Here is a 21882-nt window from a genome sequence, read left to right as displayed (position 1 = left end):
ACAGCCCGAGTTGTCAATTCTGCTTGGGGCTTCCCAGGTGGTGATAGCAGTAAAGGACCTGCCTGCCAATGCAGGAGACATAAGAGATGCAGGTTTTATCCCTGGGTGGGGAAGATCCCCTGGAGGAGGGCATAGCAGTCCACTCTAGTATTCTTGCCTGAAGAATCCCATGCACGGAGAAGCCTGGTGGGCTATGGTCCAGATCAGATCGGATCAGCCACTCAGTAGTGTCCAACTCTTTGCGACCCCATGAATCGCAGCACGCCAGGCCTCCCTGTCCATTACCAACTCCCAGAATTCTCTGAGACTCACGTCCATGGAGTCAGTGATGCCATCCAGCCATTTCATCCTCTGTCGTCCCCTTCTCCTCCTGCCCCCAATCCCTCCCAGCATCAGAGTCTTTTCCAATGAGTCAACTCTTTGCATGAGGTGGCCAAAGTACTGGAGTTTCAGCTTTAGCATCATTCCTTCCAAAGAAATCCCATGGCTAATCTCCTTCAGAATGGATTGGTTGGATCTCCTTGCAGTCCAAGGGGGTCTCAGGAGTCTTCTCCAACACCACAGTTCAAAGGCATCAATTCTTCAGCACTCAGCCTTCTTCACAGTCCAACTCTCACATCCATACATGACCATAAGAAAAACCATAGCCTTGACTAGACGAACCTTTGTTGGCAAAGTAATGTCTCTGCTTTTGAATATGCTATCTAGGTTGGTCATAACTTTCCTTGCAAGGAGTAAGCGTCTTTTAATTTCATGGCTGCAGTCACCATCTGCAGTGATTTTGGAGCCCAGAAAAATAAAGTCTGACACTGTTTCCACTGTTTCTCCATCTATTTCCCATGAAGTGATGGGACCAGATGCCATGATCTTCGTTTTCTGAATGTTGAGCTTTAAGCCAATGTTTTCACTCTCCACTTTCACTTTCATCAAGAGGCTTTTTAGTTCATCTTCACTTTCTGCCATGAGGGTGGTGTCATCTGCATATCTGATGTTATTGATATTTCTGCCAGCAATCTTGATTCCAGCTTGTGCTTCATCCAGTCCAGCACTTCTCATGATGTACTCTGCATATAAGTTAAATAAACAGGGTGACAATATACAGCCTTGACGTACTCCTTTAAGAGTCAGACACGACTGCAGTGACTGAGCACAGCACAGCACCTCTGGAATACAGCTTTATCACTTATAGTGCAGTGCCGTGTGCAGTTCTTTTTGCCTTTAGTCATACAGATTACACGCATTTCCAAAGCTGCTTAGATGAGGACAGCCCTCCATCCCCTTCAGTGTGGCTGTTCCATATATTTGTAAGAAAGATTCTTTTGTCACAGTCTACATCTCATGGTGGGATCCTCTGACCCCCTAAATACTTTTTAAAATTTCATATATTAAGGGTCACTTTTTGTGCTGTAAAATTCTATGGATTTAAACTAATGGATCATGTTATATACCCACCATTAAAGTATCACACAGAATTGTTTCATCTCCCTGAATAATCCCCAGTGCTCATCTATTCAACCTTTTCTCCCTCCATCTAAACTCCTGGTGACCATCAATCTTTCTACTGTATCTTTACTTCTGCCTATCCCAGAATGTCATGTAATTGGAATCATATAATTTTTCAGATTCACTTTTTTTTCATTTAGCGGTATGCATTGTAAGTTCATCCATGTCTTTCAGGGGTTTCATAGGTCATTTATTTTTATAGCTGAATAATATTCCATTGTATGGATATCTCACAGTTTATTTATCTACTCAGCTGTTGAAGGACATTGGTTCCTCCCAGTTTAGGGTGATTATAAATAAAGCTACTATAAACATTCCTGTGCAGATTTTTGTGTGGACACAGATTTTCAAATCAGCTGAATATATACTTAGGGGTACAAATGCCAGATTGTATGATGTATTAGTTTCCTAGGTCTGCTTAACAAATTACCATAAATTAGGTAGCTTAAAACAACATAAACTTATTCTCTCACACTTTGGAGTTTAGAAATGAAGTGAAAATTGAGTGTCAATAGGGCCAAGTTCCCCCTGAAGACTCTATGGAAGAAAACTTTCTTGCTTCTTCCTAGATCCTTATGGCTGCCAGAAATCCTTGGTACTCCTTGGCCTCTTGATACATCAATCCAACCTCTGCCAGTCCTTGCACAGCCATCTTCCCTCTCTGTGGGTCTGTGTCTCTGTGTCTCTATGTCTCCATCTCATAAGAACATCAGTTATTGGATTTGGGGTCCATCCTAATTCAGTATGTGTGCATACTAACTTGCTTAGTTGTATCTCTTTGCAACCGTATGGACCATAGCCCCCCAAGCTCCTCTGTCCATGGGATTCTCCAGGCAAGAATACTGGAATGTGTTGCCACTTCCTCTTCCCGATTCAGGGATTGAACCCGCGTTTCTTATGTCTCCTGCATTAGCGGGCTGGTTCTTTACCACTAGAGGCACCTGGGAAGCCCCTAATTCTGTATGATCTCATCTTAATTTGTCTACATCTGCAAACCCTCTATTTCCAAATAAGGTCACATCACAGGTACTAGGGGTTAAGACTTCAACATAATTTGGGGGAAGTGGAAAAATTCAACCCACAATATATGGTAAGAGAGTCTTTAGTTTTGGGAGAAGCTGCCTCGCAAAGTTTTGCATTCCTACCAGCAATGAATAAGCATTTCTGTTGTTCCACAGCCTTACAAAACATTTGGGATCATCAGCTTTCTGGGTTTTAGCCATTCTAATAAGTGTATATATAGTGATATCTCCTTGGATTAATTTGCAATTCTCTAATGACTGGGAGGGATTGGGGGCAGGAGGAGAAGGGGACGACAGAGGATGAGATGGCTGGATGGCATCACTGACTCGATGGACGTGGGTCTGGGTGAACTCCGGGAGTTGGTGATGGACAGGGAGGCCTGGCGTGCTGTGATTCATGGGGTCGCAAAGAGTCGGACACGACTGAGCGACTGAACTGAACTGAATGACAAATGATGTTGAGCATCTTTTTATATGCTTATTTTCATCTGTCTATTCTCTTTGATGAGGTATCTGTTAACATCTTTTCCCCATTTTTAAATTGGATTGTTTGTTCTCGAGTTTCAAGAGTTCTTTGTATATTTTGGATACAAATCCATTAACAGGTGTTTTGTAAATATTTTATCTATTCATTCACCTAACAGGATATTTTGTATTTTTATTATTAAATTTTATGTATTTTTTCCTTTGAGACTTCCTCTTTGACTCATTGATTATTTATGAGTGTGTTATTTAATTTCCAAGAGTTTGGAGATTTTATTGTTGTCCTTCTATTTCTTATTTCCAGCTTGATTCTAGTATGGTCAAAAAATACTTCCTGTATGAGTTCATCAATTTTTTTTTCTTGTTGATGCTTGCTTTATGACTTAGGATATGGTCTATCTTGGTGAGTATTCTGAATGTTCCATGGGCTCTTGGAAAGAATGTGTGTTCTGTTGTTGATTGGTGTGTTCTATAAATATGAATTAAAGCCTATGTTTAATTCATTGAGATGTTTGCTTATTTTCTGTCCAGTAGTTCTACCAATTGCTGAGGAGGGAGTGATAACTATAATTCTGGGTTTGTCTATTTATTCTTTCACACCTATCAGCTTTTTCTTCATGTGTTTTGAAGCATTGCTCTTTGGTACACACACTTAGGATTGGTATGGCTTCCTGGTGGGCTGGCCCATTTGTTGTTATACAACATCTGTCTTGTCTTTAGTAGTTTTCTTTCCTCTGGAGCCTACTTTATTTGACATTAATATGCCAATTCTTACTTTTTTGTGTGATCAATATTTGCATGGTATCACTTTCTCCATCCTTTTCTGTCCAAGCTACCTATGCCATCATGTTTGAAGTTCCTTGTAGACATTATTTATCTGGGTTGTGTGTGTGTGTTTTTAAATTTTTATTGGCATATAGTTGATTTATATTGTTGTATTAGTTTCTGCTCTACAGCAAAGTGAATCAGTTATACACAAACATACATCCACTCTTTTTTAGATTATTTTCCTATATAGGTCATTACAGGGTATTGAGAAGAGTTCCTTGTGCTATATGGTAGGTCCTTATTATGGGTTGTGATTTTTTTCATTCACTTTGCCAATCTCTGTCTTTTAATTGGTGTATCTAGACTATTTACATTTAGAATAATAATTGACTTTGTGAGCTCAAGTCTGTCATTTTATTATGTTTTCTATTCATTCCTTGCTAATCATTCTTCTGTTGCTCACACACACTCTTGTTTAGTTTTTTTTTTTTGTTTGTTTGTTTGTTTTGGTGTAGGGGGTTACTTAAACATTTCTCAGAATACTGTTTTGATTTATTTAATGTTTTTGAGTATATCACTTTGTATTATTTTCTTATTGGTTGCTCTAGGTATTACAATATACATATATAACTTATCACAGTCTACTGGTATATGATGTTTTATGACTTTGAGTGAAGAATAGGAACCTTATTTCCTTTTAGGACCCTCATTTTTAAAATATGATTCCTCTGTTTATACATAATTGATCACTGTGTCACATAATACTATTTTTGTTTCACTTAATTCTTAGTCATGTATGGATGTGAGAGTTGGACTATAAAGAAAGCTGAGCACCAAAGAATTAATGCTTTTGAACTGTGGTGTTGGAGAAGACTCTTGAGAATCCCTTGGACTGCAAGGAGATCCAACCAGTCCGTTCTGAAGGAGATCAGTCCTGAGTGTTCATTGGAAGGACTGATGTTGAAGCTGAAACTCTAATACTTTGGCCACCTGATGTGAAGAGCTGACTCATTTGAAAAGACCCTGATGCTGGGAAAGATTGAGGGTGGGAAGAGAAGGGGATGACAGAGGATGAGATGGTTGGATGGCATCACTGACTCAATGGACATGAGTTTGAGTAAACTCTGGGAGTTGGTGATGGACAGGGAGGCCTGGCGTGCTGCAGTCCATGGGGTCGCAAAGAGTTGGACACGACTGAGTGACTGCACTGAACCTGTTTATTGCACTTCATAGATACTGCTTTAAAAAAAACTGAAGTTTTGTGACAATCCTGTATTGGCACTATTTTTCCAACAGCTTTTGCTTATTTTGTGTCTCTGTTCCACATTTTGGTAATTCTCAAAACATTTCAAACTTTTGCATTAATATATTTGTTTTAGTGATTCTAATAGTGATCTTTACTGTCACTATTACAAAAAGATTATGAGTCACTGAAGGTTCAGATGATGGTTAGCATTTTTAGCTATAAAGTATTTTTAATTAAGTGCTATAAAGTGTTTTTTTTAAGTCATAATGCTATTGTACAGATTAAACAGACTATAGTATAGTGTAAACATAACTTTTATATTCATTGGGAAGCTAAATGTGATTCACTTTATTGTGATATTTGCTTTATTGTGGTGATCTGGAAATGAACCCGCAATATCTCCAAGGTATGCCTGTACAAAATACAACAGGTTCACTGCATGGGAAGTGCAAAATGAATCTCTTTCAATATATATCACTCTCTAATAGCCTTGATATCAAACAAATAAATGAACCTGCGTCTCATTTACATTTCTAGGCAATAAAGTATCATTAGAGGAAGTCACATAATTGTGCTCACTTAGCTAGGCTCCAGGAGAAGGCAATGGCACCCCACTCCAGTACTCTTGCCTGGAGAATCCCAGGGACAGGGGAGCCTGGTGGACTGCCGTCTATGGGGTCGCACAGAGTCAGACAAAACTAAAGTGACTTAGCAGCAGCAGCAGCAGAATGGCTGAGCCCCACTCTTGTAGGTTTAGATTCCATTTTCTTTCAATTCCAAGGGGAATTCCTAGCATCCCTTCCTTTTTCTATTATCCTCAGGACCAAGCTTTAAAAGGTACTAAAACCCAGGTCTCCACATAGGATTTCTAACAAATAGAATTGTTAAAATGTAAATTGATCCTGTAACATTCTCCAGCTAACTTCATTTCTATAAAAAGTTGAATAAATATTTAAAGCATATCTCTTTGAAAGGGCATCTAATTATTAGCCTGCCCACGGCTTTCACTTGATTTGTCTCCTTTATGCTCATTTAAATTTGACCTTTGCCACTGTCAGCAATGCTTCTATTCACCTTTTGCTAACTCCCTGGTATATCCTCTAAATTGCTTTCTCTCTCTTTAGAGCCCCAATCTCTTTCCATCATGCTCTTTTGACTTGTTTTCTAATGTAACAGGGAAATTTGAAGGTAATTGATTTGAGCTAACTCAGCACCTCCTGCTGTCCTTGAAACTTCCTCTGGTGTCAGAAAGAAAGCATGTCTCTTCATTTTCAGTGCTAGCTCCACTGCTCAAGCTCCTGATCTCTGCCTCTCAACGCTTACAGTAATTCCTAGGACCCCATTCATCTTCTTTCTGTCATCTTCAGGTTTTTGCTCAGCAGCAGCCAGTTTTGTCTTCATCTGTATGTAGACTCACCCTGTCATCTCCTACAAGAACTGTACCTTGAGTCTTCTGCTCCCGTCCTATTCCTTTCCTTCCTTTATCTGGTCATATCTTGTACATTCAGATATTTTCTATATACTTTATCTGATATATTCCTTGTGATATTGTACCTGCCTCTATTCCTAATACCATTTTCTTTAATAATCATTCAATTTGATTTATAACAGCCTATTCAATGAGAAATGCTCACTGCAAGGATGCAATGTGACTCTTGTCTGATAATATCCTGCATTTCCTCCCTTTATTTTTTCACACCATTTAAATGTATATAATACAATGTATTAGTTCATAAAACCTTTCCTCCTATCATGTTCATAAAACAATAGAATTCCACCTCGCATCCATGACTATGTAAATCCATTAATATTGTATTAAGACTTAATCTTCTTTTTCACTTCCTCAAAACTACATATTCCCATACCTTCCAATATCACTAATTCTGGTTCTCAAGTTAATAAACACTCTTCCTGACCAGTCTCTAGCTTATTATCAAATCCCATATCCATTAATTGTCTTAGATGCTTTGCCATTGTCATTCCCTTCTCCAAGCCTTGATTCATGCAGCATAGCCCATATGTAGTGCTGTCCTCTGTGCCAATTTAAACCCAGCGTACTCATCCTTCAAGGTCATCCAAGGTCACCCAAGGCCCTACTTCTTCTCTCAGGCCTTTGCCAAACACAGCAGTACGTTATAGACTTTCTCCAAAGCCACATTAGACTTTAGACAAAATTGTGGTCTGCTAGACAAAATGGTATCTCCTAACCATCTCTAGTTACCTCAAATATGTAGACCTTATTTTATGAACTATCCCTTTGAAAGCACAAATACAAGTTTCTATTTTCTTACTGCCCAGCAGGGTGCTGGGCATATAGAAGTTGCTTCACGAACTTGTTTAATGGTTTAATTCTAAACAAATACTAATAAGTATTGATAGTGATTACACGGCACTGATAATTCTACTCTGAGTGAAACTAGGATTTTTATAGGACTACTTAGAAGGTTACAGGTAGAATGTCCATCATAGAGTTTACAAACAGGGGCTTTCCTGGTGGTCCAGTGGTTAAGAATCCACTTTGCAACACAGGGGACGTGAGTTCAATCCCTGGTTAGGGAACTAAAATTCCACATGCTGCAGAGCAGCTAAAGTCCATGCACCACAGTTACTGGGCCCTCGAACCATAACTAGAGTCCGTGTGCCATATGAAAAGATCCTGCATGATGCAATGAAGATCCTGTGCAACTAAGACCCAACACAGCAAAAAAAAAAAAACAGAAAAAGTTTACAAATAATAAATGCTGGAGAGGGTATGGAGAAAAAGGAACCCTCCTTAAAAGAACTAAAAACAGAGTTACCACATGATTCTGTTATCCCACTCCTGGGCATATATCTGGAGAAAAACATAATTCAAAAAGACGCATGCACATCAATGTTCACAGCAGCACTTATTTACAACAGCCAAGATATGGAAACAAGCTAAGTGTCCATCAACAGCTGAATGGATAAAGATCTGTTTTATATATACACTCAATGGACTATTAGTCCTAAAAAAGAGTGAAATAATGCCATCTGCAGCAACATGGATGGACCTAGAGATAATCATACTAAGTGAAGTAAGCCAGACAGAGAAAGACAAATATCATGTGATATTGCTTATATGTAGAATGTAAAAAAATGATACAAATGAACTTCTTTACAAAACAGAAATAGAAAACAAAAGTATGGTTACCAAAAGAGAAAGGGAGCAAGGAATAAATTAGGAGTTTGAGATTAAAATACACGCACTGCTGCTGCTGCTGCTGCTGCTGCTAAGTCACTTCAGTCGTGTCCAACTCTGTGCGACCCCATAGACGGCAGCCCACTTGGCTCCCCTGTCCCTGGGATTCTCTAGGCAAGAACACTGGAGTGGTGGCCATTTCCTTCTCCGATGCATGAAAGTGAAAAGTGAATGTGAAGTCGCTCAGTTGTGTCCGACCCTCAGCGACCCCATGGACTGCAGCCTACCAGGCTCCTCCATCCATGGGATTTTCCAGGCAAGAGTACTGGAGTGGGGTGCCGTTGCCTTCTCCAAATACACACACTACTATACGTAAAACAGATAACCAACAAGGACCTACTTATAGCACAGAGAACTATTCTTAATACCTTACAATAAAAGAGAAAGTTAAAAAAGAACAAATATATATATTTTGTTGTTGTACACTCTCTCACACACACATACATCTGAATCACTTTGCTGTACTACCTGAAACTAACACAAATTGAAATCAACTATGTTTCAATAAAAACTTTTTTAAAAGATGAAGGCTACAGGCAGAATGACATAGTGTTTACGAGTATGAGCCTAGAATGCCTGGGCTCAAATCCTGTCTCTATCACCTGTTGGCTAGGTGACCTTGGGAAGGTTAATTAACAACTTTGGCCCTTAATTTCCCTCCCTGAAAATAGGGGAACATTATAGTACTTACCTCATGGAGTCATTATGAAGGTCAAATGTGCTATGTTGGATACTTAAAACAATTTCCGGCGTGCAGAAATTGTTCCACGAATGTCAACTATTATTAAATGCTTATCAGACACAAAATGATAGTATCTCAGAACTACTTCCTTTATAAGTGAGTGAGTCAAGGAATAAAGGTAAAATAATTGGCTCAAGGTCATAGGGCTATTTAGAAACAAAGTCAGGAAACCGGTTCTGCTGATCGCCATTCAGTATTCGTTATTTTCCTCCCCAAGAATTCCATATCTGAACATGGATATGACTTACAGAAGTTTAGAGTTAAAAGCAACATTCAAGGATTTCTAGTTCATAATGCACGATCACTTGTTACTGTCATCTTTGCTGACAGCTCCATTTCAGATTCTTAACAACCCAGACCAAGGATCCTAACAGAATCTGTAACATGGCTCCTAAGTTAAGGAACACATGAGGGATAGGAATGGATGCCAAGATCAAGTCCCTGAAGTCCAGATGACCATCACTAGATGAAACTATTTTTAATGTCTATCTTTTGAAAAATAAGATTTCTTTTTCAGGGAAAACATTGTCTGGAATACTCATTAGAAAGTTGTAATTCAGGTCATCCCACACATACATAAATGTTTTGCAGATATTATGTTTCCTGGTAGGAATCTGAAATTATGATTTTGACAAACTTTGAACAATATTCTTTAGCAGCCATAAAAATGCACAGGAGCCAACTACCCATACCATGCATAATTCCTGAAGGTTTCGGCTTTCTGTGTGGTTCTCTGAAACAATATTTCAGCCTGGTTGTGCAATCAACTGTGCTAGGGTTTTAAAATTCAATCTAGCAAATATAGACTCTCCAGAGGAACTGCAGCAATAAAAAAAACTGCTATTAAATAGATACAAATAAACCTGTGTGTAAAGATTCTCTCATCAAAAGCAATAGCATGCCATTCTCTGTCTCAATGCAATGCTAAGAGATTCAATTTCCCTTTAATGCAAATGAAACTGTCCTTTGTAACAGTAGCAATAAGGGAGAAGGCTGAGCTGAGTAATTAATAATAATTGTGTGTCCACAAAGAATGTACATCCACTTTAATCCCCTTCCCTTCTATAAACAAGACTCAAGCAACATACATTCTCTGTGTACAATTATTTAAAATGCCTAATTGTCATATCTGGACTCTGAGATTTATGGCTTTGGATTTTAATCCTCTAAACAGGGAGTCCAATTACTTGAATCTGAAAGTTGAATTACCTTCTTTATACGGAAGACTACACAGACAGTTTCCACTGATTCCACAGAGGATGTATCATTCCTGCTCTCTGCTTCCATAGTATTTTAATCTCCAACTTTTCTCTTGATAATCTGATTTGTTACACCTAATTCTTTGTCTACTTGGTAGACTATAAACTCCTGAGAATAGACTTAATAACTTATTTATCTCTGTATCATCCCAGAATTTTACAGTGTTTTGGAGATAGCAGCTGCTCAATAAATATTTTGACATTTAATTTTAATGATATTTATGTTACACGTTTTCCAATTTTAAGTATTGTTAATGGAATCTCACCTTTGATATAACTTCTCTACCCATTTCTGAGAAGTTTCAAACTCTTGCTTTTGAAACATGAAAAAGGACTCTAGCAGATTTAGATGGCTATGTAAACAGGAAGAGACTGTTTAGCAATTACTTGTTGAGTTGTAACTTTATGAAAATTTGCAGAGATTTCTTTTGAGTTTTCAGTTGTTTAAAGGGACCCAATCATCTCAGGGGCATGGAAAAGGAAAGAGCTCAGAGGAATGCCTGAGAAAATATCCCAGAAAGTCTACTGTGCCTTCTAGAAAGACACCTGGTACCCAAGTCCTAATTTCAAGACCCAGAGAGCATGTTATGATCAAGGCATTTCCAAGGTCCATCTTTCTTTTCTTTCCTCAGTTTTTATAAGAAATTGTCAGTTTGATGTTTAAGAAACATTTAGTTCATGCCCACAAGGCCCACAGACACAACTGATGACATGTTGAAGGGCCCAGTTGAAATAAAAAACTCAGGGCCCTCTGTTAAAAAATTAAGAATTTCAAAACAATAATACCAGAACTTTAAGGCAAGTGTGAGCTTTCTAAGCACAGGTCTCTATGTAATTGCTGAGGTCTCACATCTAGGAAGCCAGCCCAGTTCTGTCTTCCAAGAACTTTCAGTACACTGAAAGGCAAAAAGTTTGCATCAGGTAGAAGCTACAATTCAAGTATGTACAAGAGGCTGCAGGGATCCAGAAGTTCCCGACTTCGGAAAACTGTACCAGGGAGATGACAGTTAAGTTCATCTTTGAGGGAGCAGAGCCAGGGAAGAAAGAAAGATATTCCAGACTGAAGAGGGGCAGAATTCTTCAAACTCCAGGAAACGTGACAAACTTCAGGAAACTTGACAAACTCCAGGAAACTTGCTACTTTTAGAAAAAGTGTAACAAGTAAACATGAAGGTGACCAATTGAGATTGAGAATGGCAAGAAGCAGAAGCCAAATACATAGAGGAAAGGGGTCAAACAATCAGAGTGCCTATGATGTATGTCAAGTTCTTTACCCCCATGTCATAGGTTTAAACAGAACAATCTTGTGACTAAACTGCTATGCCTAGTTCTACAAATGGGTTAGTTTAGGCCCAGGGTAGTAATGGTCAAAGGGCTTGGGACACATTGCTTGCTTTAGTCGCTAAGTCGTGTCCGAACCCCATGGACTGTATAGCCTGCCAGGCTCCCCCGTCCCTGGGATTCTCCAGGCAAGAATACTGGAGTGGGTTGCCACTTCCTTCTCCATGGGACACATTAGGCATGCAATAAGTATCTGGGGACTTACTACTAGCAGGCTATCTGACTTACTGCCCAGGACTCTCAACCCCTGGGCCAAGCCGATTCTAAGCATGCGATTAATCCCTCCAGGGGTCCTTCTCGCATCTCTCCCGGTCCCCAGAGATCTCTTCTCTCCTCGCCCCGCCCCCGTGATTCCACCTGCCGTAAAGTAGGTGGCAAAAGCACTTCCGGGATAACAAAGGTCGGCCCCGGCAAGATGGCGGCCCCCTTGGAACTCAGTTGCTGGGGAGGTGGCTGGGGGCTCCCGTCGGTGCACAGCGACTCCCTGGTGGTGATGGTGAGGCCGTCTCGCTGGCGCGGGCGCGGGCAAGGAGGGGCGGGGCCAGAGGCGCGAGGCTGGCTGGCCGGGTCCCGGCGGCTAAAGGTGGTTCCCGCGCGGCGCACCGGCCCGGGCCGGCCCGGACGCTGCTTGCTGAAGCAATCTGGGCTCCCTCGCGTCCGAGAAGTTACAGCCTAGCCTGTGTCCCCGCCGAAGCCACGGCGGGGAAGTCATGGCTTCACCGCTTGTCTCCGAGTGTTTTCAATCATGCAAAGCTGTCTGGGCGGTGGAATGAAAGCCCAAAGCAGGGGGCGCGCGCTCCCTGCTCTGTATCCCCTGAATGTTGGGGTGGGGGTGAAATAAACCCCCAAAGCCCTGGTAGCTGGCGTGCGCAACGGTGGCTAGAAGTCTGGGGAGGGATGCAGCCCCGGAGTCAGATGTGTCTACCTTTCGGGGGACCCAGATTTGAAGTCAAGCTGCTCTGCAGATTTCCTTTAGTACTCAGTCTAAAATGTTTTATTGCAAACTCTCTTTCAGGCTTACGCCAAATTTTCTGGTGCACCCCTGAAAGTCAATGTCATAGATAACAACTGGAGAGGTTCAAGAGGTACACTGTAAACTTTTAAACGCTCCTTTCTGCCCCCTCCCCCCTCTCATTTAAAGCTAGAAGGCATGTAGCCATGGAGTACCTTGGGGTTTTAGTTCTCACCATGACCTTGATTGTATGTTGCTTATGTTTTGATCATTCTGAGTAATACTTCAAAGGACAAGCCAAATAAGTGGAAATTATGAGAAATGAAATGCTCTCCAAAACTCTGTGTGTGTGTGTGTGTGTGTGTGTGTGTAACACTGCAAAAACCTAAAATATCTTACTCATTTTTTTCCTCCTCCAAATGTGATTGGTGTAGTTTTAAGGGTACTGGGATCTCTTCAAAGGATATCGAAATGCCTTCTTGTGTGTAAAATGTTTTTTGATTTATAGGAGATGTACCAGTTTTGACAACTGAAGACGATACTATTTCTCAGCCAGCAAAAATACTAAACTTTTTAAGAAAACAGGTGGGTGGTCCTTTTTGAATAAGTAGATTCTCCATCCCTGCATGTTACTTTAAAAAAAGAAAAACATTAAAAATACTTGTTTAGAATTCCTTTTTGGAGATACATGCAATGCTTCAGTTGAGTCCGACTCTTTGTGACCCCATGGACTGTAGCCCACCAGGTTCCTCTGTCCATGGGGATTCTCCAGGCAAGAATATCAGAGTGGGTTGCCATTCCCTTGTCCAGAGGATCTTCCCTGCCCAGGGATCGAACCCCGGGTCTCCTGCATTGCAGGCAGATTCTTTACCACCTAACCACCTTGGAGATACATAGGATTTGATAAAAAAAAAAAAAAAAAACATAAATCTGAGAGTCACTGCTCTAAATTGAGTTGTACTGTGATTCGAAAGCCATATAGTGAGTTACAGTCAACTTATATGATCATGCACTTTGCTTGGCTTTTATTGAAGTTTAGGTATAAGTAGATTCAATTTAGCTATCTTCACTATTACACTTATTGATATGATTGTAAATTTAGTTCCATAACTGCTACACATTTTGTTCTTGGTATGAGATCTGAGTTCCTATCAACTAGCAACTATTTTTTAAAATTACTTAAACTGACTGAACTGAACTGATACTAATACTGATACTAATACTTGTAGTTAAATGTTTCATGAAATAATGTATCCAAAATATCTGAACATGCCAAGGTTTATGTATCTAAAATGTTTAAACATGTAGCAATTTATATAAATGTGAAAGTTATCATGGGTTTTGCCAATAGTTAAGGAAGTCCTATGTCAACAAAATTTAGAACTTTTCTAAATGGGAAAGTTTTCTCTTTTCATGGGGAACACAACTAATTAGAACTTTTCCTTGTTATAAATTAACAAAAATAATAATAGCTTATATTAAGTTTGTACTACATGCCGTGCACTAAACTAAGGTCATTAACAATCATTGAAATAATAGTTAAAAATAAAAATTAAATATAACATTTATGGACCTTACTGTGTACATGACGCTATGCTCAGAACTTTATTTGCATTAAGTAGCATTTGTTACTGAATTTGTATTTCTCTTTTCCCTTTTAATATGTTTGCCATTTTTGAAGAATAGGAGTCCTAGTTTATTTAGCTTCACTGTTGTGGGATGTTCTTGACTTATGAGGTTTTGGGTTTTATATTTTTTAACAGAAATACAATGCTGATTATGAACTTTCAGCAAAACAAGGGGCAGATACGCTAGCTTACATTGCTCTCCTTGAAGAGAAGCTTCTTCCTGCAGTGGTGAGCATTGGTGAATATTATAGTATTTTAGTGACTTACTGAGAATGGTACTTAGTCTGCTTAAAAGAAAAATAACGGAAGAGGCTTAAGAGAGGAAATTTCATTTATGTATTATTTTCGATTGTTTCACGTAACTGTGAAACTGGGTTGATTCTGTTAGACATTCAACTAGTATAGGAACCAACAAAGTGAATGACAGTGTCATTTTGGAAATAAAAATTCTCTGTGAAAGACAGAGTTTGTTGCTGCATGTATAGATTTGGGCCAACTGTAACTCATTCAGAAAATATTCATTAAGCACCTGGTATGTTCCAGGCCTTATTCTGGATGCTTGGGATAGAACAAAACAAAACTCTCATGTTTAAAAATCTTGATTTATCCTTGAATCATCCTAGCTGGAAAATGGGTATGAAGTTAACTTCACTCAGAGATATTTATGAAAAAGTTTTACATCTACTGAATGATCTTCTTTTAATAAAAGAATATCCTTGTAGTGTTTTTCCCCCCTCCTTTTGCAGCTTCACACATTCTGGGTTGAGAGTGACAATTACTTTACTGTGACAAAGCCATGGTTTGCTTCACGAATGCCTTTTCCCTTGAGTTTGATCCTGCCTGGAAGAATGTCTAAAGGAGCACTGAATAGGATTCTCCTAACCAGGGGAGAGCCTCCCTTCTACCACCTTCGAGAAGTAGAAGCTCAGGTATGGTTGGAATTACCTTCACAGCAAGGGCTCTCTGGAGGAGGGACAAGAGAGAGCAGAGATGAAACTACTGGGTTGGTCAAAAAATTCGTTCGGGTTTTTCTGTACAATAAGATGGTACAGAAAAACCTGAGCAAACTTTTTGGCCTGCCCAATACTTATTGATGCCAGCCTGAAAAGGAGTTCTCGAGCATCTTTCCTACTTTTGAGATGTAATTTCATCCTTATTAGATATACAGAGATGCGAAGGAGTGCCTAAATCTTCTGTCAAACAGATTGGGAACATCTCAGTTTTTCTTTGGAGATATGTGAGTACATTCCCTTATAAAACCATTTTAATGTTTTGTTTGCATATATCCATCGAGCGGTTACTTAAAGCAAGTTCCCTTGCCAGGTCCTTTTACCCCATCCCCAATGAGTTTGCCACTTAAAAAAATACTTGGTGGATTTTTTTACTATAGGAAACTTTCTGTTGGGGTAATCTAATATTGACTTCATATGTTGCATATGTGACTTTGAAACTTTTAAGACTGTTCCCACCCAGTCTCTAGTCTCTCTCTATATGATGCCTGTGAGTAAATCTTTTAATTTACAACTTAAATTTTCTTCTAAATAAAATGGATAAGAGTATTTTAAAAAACTGCTAATGAGTAAAACCCTAGTTGTTTCATTTTTATAAGCCCAAATGGGTAATAAACCTTTTAAAAGACTATATTGTATACTGCAGAATTGATAAATGTATTTGAGAAAAAGTTTTTAGCATAATCCCAGATTAATATTTTCTTACGTGCTTTTTAAAAATCCTTAATTTATTTTCAGGCCTTCCACTTTGGATGCCTATGTGTTTGGTTTTCTCGCACCTCTTTATAAAGTACGTTTTCCTAAAGTTCAGTTACAAGAACATTTGAAGCAGCTCTCCAACCTGTGTCGCTTTTGTGATGACATCCTAAACAGTTATTTTAGGGTTAGTCTTGGAGGTAAGTTGGTTCTTCTTCAGCTAATCTTTGTTTGCATAGAATATTTGCATATTCTCCTAAGGAGGTATACACCAAATCCATTACTTATTTAAAACGTGTGTATATTGTCTTTAAACCTTGGTTTGCTGCTGCTGCTGTTAAGTCGCTTCAGTTGTGTTCGACTCTGTGCGACCCCATAATCGGCAGCCCACCAGGCTCCTCTGTCGCTGGGATTCTCCAGGCAAGAACACTGGAGTGGGTTGCCATTTCCTTCTCCAAAATCCTGGTTTATAAAACTTCAAAAAGTGGCATTTTTTCCAACTTTATTTTTTCCTCCATGTGTTAGTTCTTCTTTCAATAGAGAAATATCTATTTGCCTTTAGTCTGTTCTTCTGGATTTTATACAGTTCTCCCTTCTTGTTCTTTAAATATTGCCCCTTTGAAGTGGGTCATTTTCTTCTAAAAGTTAACCACAGGTATTTATTATGTCCCTACTGAAAGATAGCCTTTATCCTAATGCAAATGGGAAATTACTTTAAATGTTGCTTCTAGCATTTTCCTGCGTGAACAGAAATGAGCAGCAGATTGATTTTGGTGAGGTACACTCCCATGATTCCACTACTTGCAAACTGATTACACCAGACTGGAGGTATAGTAAATAGAGGGCACCGGTCACTTAGGCGCTGCTTCTTCGGGAGCGTGGGGCCTTGTGCTTAAGTGACTGGGACACTAAGTTTGTGTGGGCAGAGTTGGCAGAAATTGTCCTTTTAAGAAACAAGTCATAAGGACCATTGACTTAGGAACAGTTTACTTTTTTATGTAGTGGGTTATGTGTTTTGTGTATAATACACTTGTATGTAACAAGGGAGGGGTTAATAGTTTGGAAGTCATGAAACTGAGTAATTTTCAACCTTGTTACTTGGGAGCAGTGGTTAGCAAACCTGACCACAGAACAAATACAAAATCTTAAGTCCTGTACCAGATTCACTGAATTAGAATAGAATCCACTCCTGGAATAGATCCCAGAAAACTGTATTTTTTTAAAGTCCGTTCAAGTGCTTTGGAGGCGTGGATACTTGCTTGGCCCTTAGAAAGCTCTTCAAATGCAGTAGTTGTAACTAAAGGCCTATTTGAAATGGGTGGGGAAAAGGTACAAGTCAAATTTGAGAAGGCAATGAGGACTGCTGTGCTCTTATTAAAGACCGGGCTGTCTGCCTAACGCTTGGCTAACTGGGTCTCCTTAAGGACACATTTAGTCCTTTGGCTTAGGGTTTGGTTTTGGAGTATTACCGTATGTCTTAAGTTTGCCTTTGAACCGAGAATGGTTTTTCACTTTGCCTTTTTGGGGAGGTGGGTGGGGGATGGAGCACTTAGGGGGTGGATAGACTCAATATTCTTTGAATCTAAACAGCTTGTAAGGCTTTCAAAATTTCCTCTTTCTGATTTCTGTCCTGGCTTCTTAGGCATCTCTCCTGCTGGACAAGAAACGGTAGATGCAAATCTACAGAAACTGACACAACTTGTAAATAAGGAATCCAACTTGATTGAAAAGGTCAAGTTTACTTCAGTCGTTATTTTGTACTAGTTCAGCATTTTCCTTTCTGCAGTTAGTATTGTAACTTGGGTTATGCATTACCTTTACCCTTTTCTTTATTTTTTTAAGTTTATTTTTTTCATAAAGTTGTTTATACATTTACTAAAGCGGTACAAAATACAGTGTTTTGAAGCCAGTAATGGACTGATTGGGGGAAAGATCTGATAATAGCATTGGGTTTACTTTTACCACACAATTAGCAGTGCTTTTCAAGTTAGGAGACTTTGGCTTTAAAAAAAAAAAAAAAAAAAGAGGGGGAGAGAGAAAGAAACAGAAAAACACTTCTTGCTTGCTCGTCTGCTCCTTTCCGTCTCTCGGGGTTGTTTTCTTGATCGTCAGCTCCTGTGCTTATTCTTTCTTACTAATAGCACTATGGTGTCTTTTTCTTTCTTTCACATAAGTGTTTTTATTTTTTTTCTCCTTCCTATCCTCTGTTCTAAATGTTGCTTACAGTTTTTGGCTAGTGTGGATGTTTGCCACTTAGGGACTATGCATTTGTTGAGAGAAATATTGAGGAATTGGGCAGGGGAGGGAACCAACAATGGAAATTTCAAGGGTGATTCTAGGTGGAAAAAAGAGAGTTATACAGTTTTTTCCTCAAGTGTTTGATAAACTTGCTTTTTTCTTATACAAATGGATAATGCTTCATTCTTTCACAAACTAAGGGGTCATTATGGCCTAATAACACTGGCTAGAGGTTTGGGGGATTGAGTAACAGCCACTGTATCATATGAGCTGTATATGAGTTATCTCATTTACTCTCACAGCAACCCTGTGTGTGCAGGTACTCTGTTATCCCCATTTTACAGATGAGATAACTGAAGCTTCAAGTAGCTTGTAACATCATCTGCCTGAGGTCATTCAGCTGGCAAGAAGTAGAGAGAGAATCTGAACCCTAGTAATTGGATTCCAGCATGGGCTGTGTAGTCAGCTATGTAACTCGTGAATGAAATTATGTATCCATTACTACTGGTGGTAATAGCCAGTTTTACAACTGCCACTCTCTGGAATGACCATTTTATTTCTTTTTATGGTATATTCTTGGGTTTCCCTTGTGGCTCAGCTGGTAAAAAATCCACCTACAACGTGGGAGACCTTTGTTGGGAAGGTCCCCTGGAGAAGGGAAGGGCTCCCCACTCCAGTATTCTGGCCTGGAGAATTCCATGGACTGTGTAGTCCATGGGGTCGCAAAGAGTCGGACACGACTGAGCACCTTTCACTTCACTTCACTTCATGATCCCCTGGAGAAGACAGTGGCTACCCACTCCAGGATTCTTGCCTGGAGAATCCCATGAACAGAGGAGCCTGATGGGCTATATAGTCCACAGGGTTGCAAAGAATCAGACACAACTGAGCGACTAACACTTAACTTCTTACCTATGTACCTCTTGTTAAAGTTTGGGTAAGCTGAGTGAAAGCCAGTTTGTCTTAATTCTTAGCCCAAGGCAGTAAATCTCATGAGAGGAAATACACCAAGAGTTAAGTGTGGATAATGGAAAAATTATTCAGACTGTTGTAGATACTCTTCTGCAGGATGAAGACTATCCAGTATAGTTTTCATTTCCATCTGTGGCAAATTCATTTCAGACCTACATGTGCAGAAAGTGAAACCAAGAGGCCCTGCCACCACTTCTGTAGAGTTCACTGTAGCATCATCACTGTATGAGAGTCTCCTAGCCCTATGCCAGCACCTCTCCCCACCCCACTTCCCATCTGCTCTTCAGTACAGATCACTGTTTGCTACAAGACAATAGAACAACAAATTCTCTTGACTACCACTGTTCACCATTTAGTCAGAAAATCTAGAGCTTAAAAAAAAAAAGAGTTATGTTTGAGGAACTTAGTTCTTGCAAGGAAAAAAGACAACACAACTGATTCAAATAGTTCACTGGGAATACTCTTGTCCATTGGAAAACTGAGTTAGTCTTTTATTCTTTTCCTCTGATTATAAACCCCATGTACCTCTGCTGAAACATTTCCTCTGTGCTTTATAAAAGCATCTTGAAAGGAGAGAGTTTTGCGCTAATCTAAGCTAAGCTAAGTCACTTCAGTCGTGTCCGACTCTGTGCGACCCCATAGACAGCAGCCCGCCAGGCTTCCCCGTCCCTGGGATTCTCCAGGCAAGAACACTGGAGTGGGTTGCCATTTCCTTCTCCAAGTTTTGCGCTACACATGTTAAAACAATAAAAAAAGGCCTGTCTACCAGCTAGGTGATAAGACGCTGTATTCTGTTGGTTTTGGGTCATCGATGGCAGCTGCTTTCAAGACTTTTATGAAGTAGCTTAACACCAAGACCTTGCACTCTGGTTTTGGGGTACCCTGGTTAAAGGTAGCTTTCTAGGGTCTGACTCAGATCTAAATAACCCCTATTCTGATGTTTTCAGGGATGCTAATGTACTCCTAAAACTCTTGGACATTTTCTAAATGTGCTCCACGTTACTTTGTTTCTGTAGAGCAGACTTAGAACTGATCCATTGTTTGCAGTGCCTCTGGATGAGGTCTCAAGTATTTATCCTTCTGTCTCTTTTCCTAGCCTTCCTTGGTCTAAATACTCAGAGCCTAAAAGAGGTGATCTTTTTGAGTGGAGTACAGGTCATTTTTATTGAGACATTGAGGTATAGTTGAAAGAACAATAGTATTAGTATAAGACCAGAGTTCACATTTCAGCTCTAATGCTAGCTTTGCTAATGGAAATCTGAGAACCTTCCTGAGCTTCCTTTTGCTAATCTGTAAAATAGAGAATGATTGTCTTTTTTTCTTTATAATTGTCTTGGGAAGCTCAAATGAGAACATACTTTGTAACCTGTGGAAAGTAGTCTAACAGAAATGTTGCTTTTACACTTAATATGAGAAGGTTTCTTAAACCCAGTTGTACTGTGGTTGCATTCGGTAGACTGTTCATTTTGTGTCATTACTGTACTTTTGTGAAGCCATCCAGGATGAGCCATACTGCTTTTATACATACACTAAGTGAAAGTGAAAGTCGCTCAGTCGTGTCTGACTCTTGGCAACCCCATGGACTATAGAGTCCATGGAATTCTCCAGGCCAGAATACTGAAGTGGGTAGCCTTTCCCTGCTCCAGGGCTCTTCCCAACCCAGGGATCGAACCCAGGTCTCCCACATTGCAGGCGGATTATTTCCCAGCTGAGCCACAAGGGAAGCCCCATACATGTACTATGTCAGGCAGTATTTAGGTATGATGTTTAGAATTCTTTAGAGATTATTTGCAAGAAGAGATTTCTCTAGCAGTGCTAGAAACATAAGGTTCTGTACTCGTCTAGGCTATAGTTTAGGTGGGGATGCCACAGTCCATATTCGTGGTACCACAGCTATTAGTCAGATGTACCTTTTGTACTTTCCACAGATGGATGACAATCTTCGCCAAAGCCCTCAGCTTCCTCCTCGGAAACTGCCAACACTTAAATTGACTCCAGCAGAAGAAGAAAGTAATTCCTTACACCGGCTATCACCCTGACAGTCATCATGCTTTGTGTCCAGAGTCATGTAATTGTTGCAGCAATCTCTTACACTAAGTGTGTGAAGGGCAAAAAGAAAATGCTAAAAATAGGTAGAAGGAAGACTCTAAAACAAAAGAAACTTTCTATGACAGCAATTTTTTTTCATTAGGAAGCTTCTGTTTTAGCTTGGCACTGCACTTTAAATAACAGCAGCGTGAATGCTAAATGAACTGGGGGGGGGGGGGGGGGGGGCAGAAAATACATTGTACTGTATATAAAAACCAGCCTTAACCTTGGCGGATTTTTGCCTTTGGTTCACATGTTGCTAGCCCAAAGCTCCACTTCTGTTCTGAATGTGCACACTTAATTTATTTAAGTTAATTTATTAATTTAGTATCCTTAGACCAGTCTGAATATTTAATATATGGCTCTTTGCCTAAGGCCTTTTCTCTTCTGTTTAGAAATCTGATGCCTATTTTAGACACCAGGAAAAATATATTATTCTAATATTCTCTTTAATAGAAAACCTGTATTTAATGTTAAAAAACAAGGAATGTGTTTCTTAATAATCTCACAAGTCTAACCTTTGGGGGAGTTAGTACCATATATATAAATATTAAAGGTAGTAACATATAATATTTGTCTGACTATATGCACTTCAATATAACAGTATTTGCTGATGTGTTCAGTATAGGTTAGCAAGGGCTGTTTTAATTTATTGAAGCTTTGCTGCTGCTGCTGCTAAGTCGCATCAGTTGTGTCTGACTCTGTGCGGCTCCA

General features: G+C 39.6%; 1 protein-coding gene across 4 annotated transcripts; it reads left to right on the top strand.

The window, feature by feature from the left end:
* Positions 1-11945: 11945 nt before the first annotated feature.
* On the top strand, positions 11946-21350 carry MTX3 (metaxin 3). 4 transcript variants are annotated; one of them, XM_055536677.1, is made up of 10 exons: positions 11946-12080; positions 12600-12669; positions 13045-13121; positions 14300-14392; positions 14887-15093; positions 15325-15401; positions 15913-16070; positions 16602-16698; positions 17513-17601; positions 21009-21350. In XM_055536677.1, exons 1-9 carry the CDS (start codon positions 12000-12002, stop codon positions 17577-17579), a joined length of 927 nt encoding a protein of 308 aa, XP_055392652.1. In that variant the 5' UTR covers positions 11946-11999; the 3' UTR covers positions 17580-17601; positions 21009-21350. The 4 variants fall into 4 exon arrangements, with proteins under 4 accessions (XP_055392652.1, XP_055392650.1, XP_055392649.1 ...); XM_055536675.1 differs by lacking the exon at positions 16602-16698 and having other exon boundaries at positions 14911-15093; XM_055536674.1 differs by lacking the exon at positions 16602-16698.
* Positions 21351-21882: the final 532 nt, after the last annotated feature.

The sequence above is a fragment of the Bubalus kerabau genome, chromosome 10, assembly GCF_029407905.1.
Source record: "Bubalus kerabau isolate K-KA32 ecotype Philippines breed swamp buffalo chromosome 10, PCC_UOA_SB_1v2, whole genome shotgun sequence".
Taxonomy (NCBI): domain Eukaryota; kingdom Metazoa; phylum Chordata; class Mammalia; order Artiodactyla; family Bovidae; genus Bubalus; species Bubalus kerabau.
The sequence above is the reverse complement of the archived record's forward strand: the minus strand, read 5'-3'. Positions and strand labels throughout refer to the sequence as shown.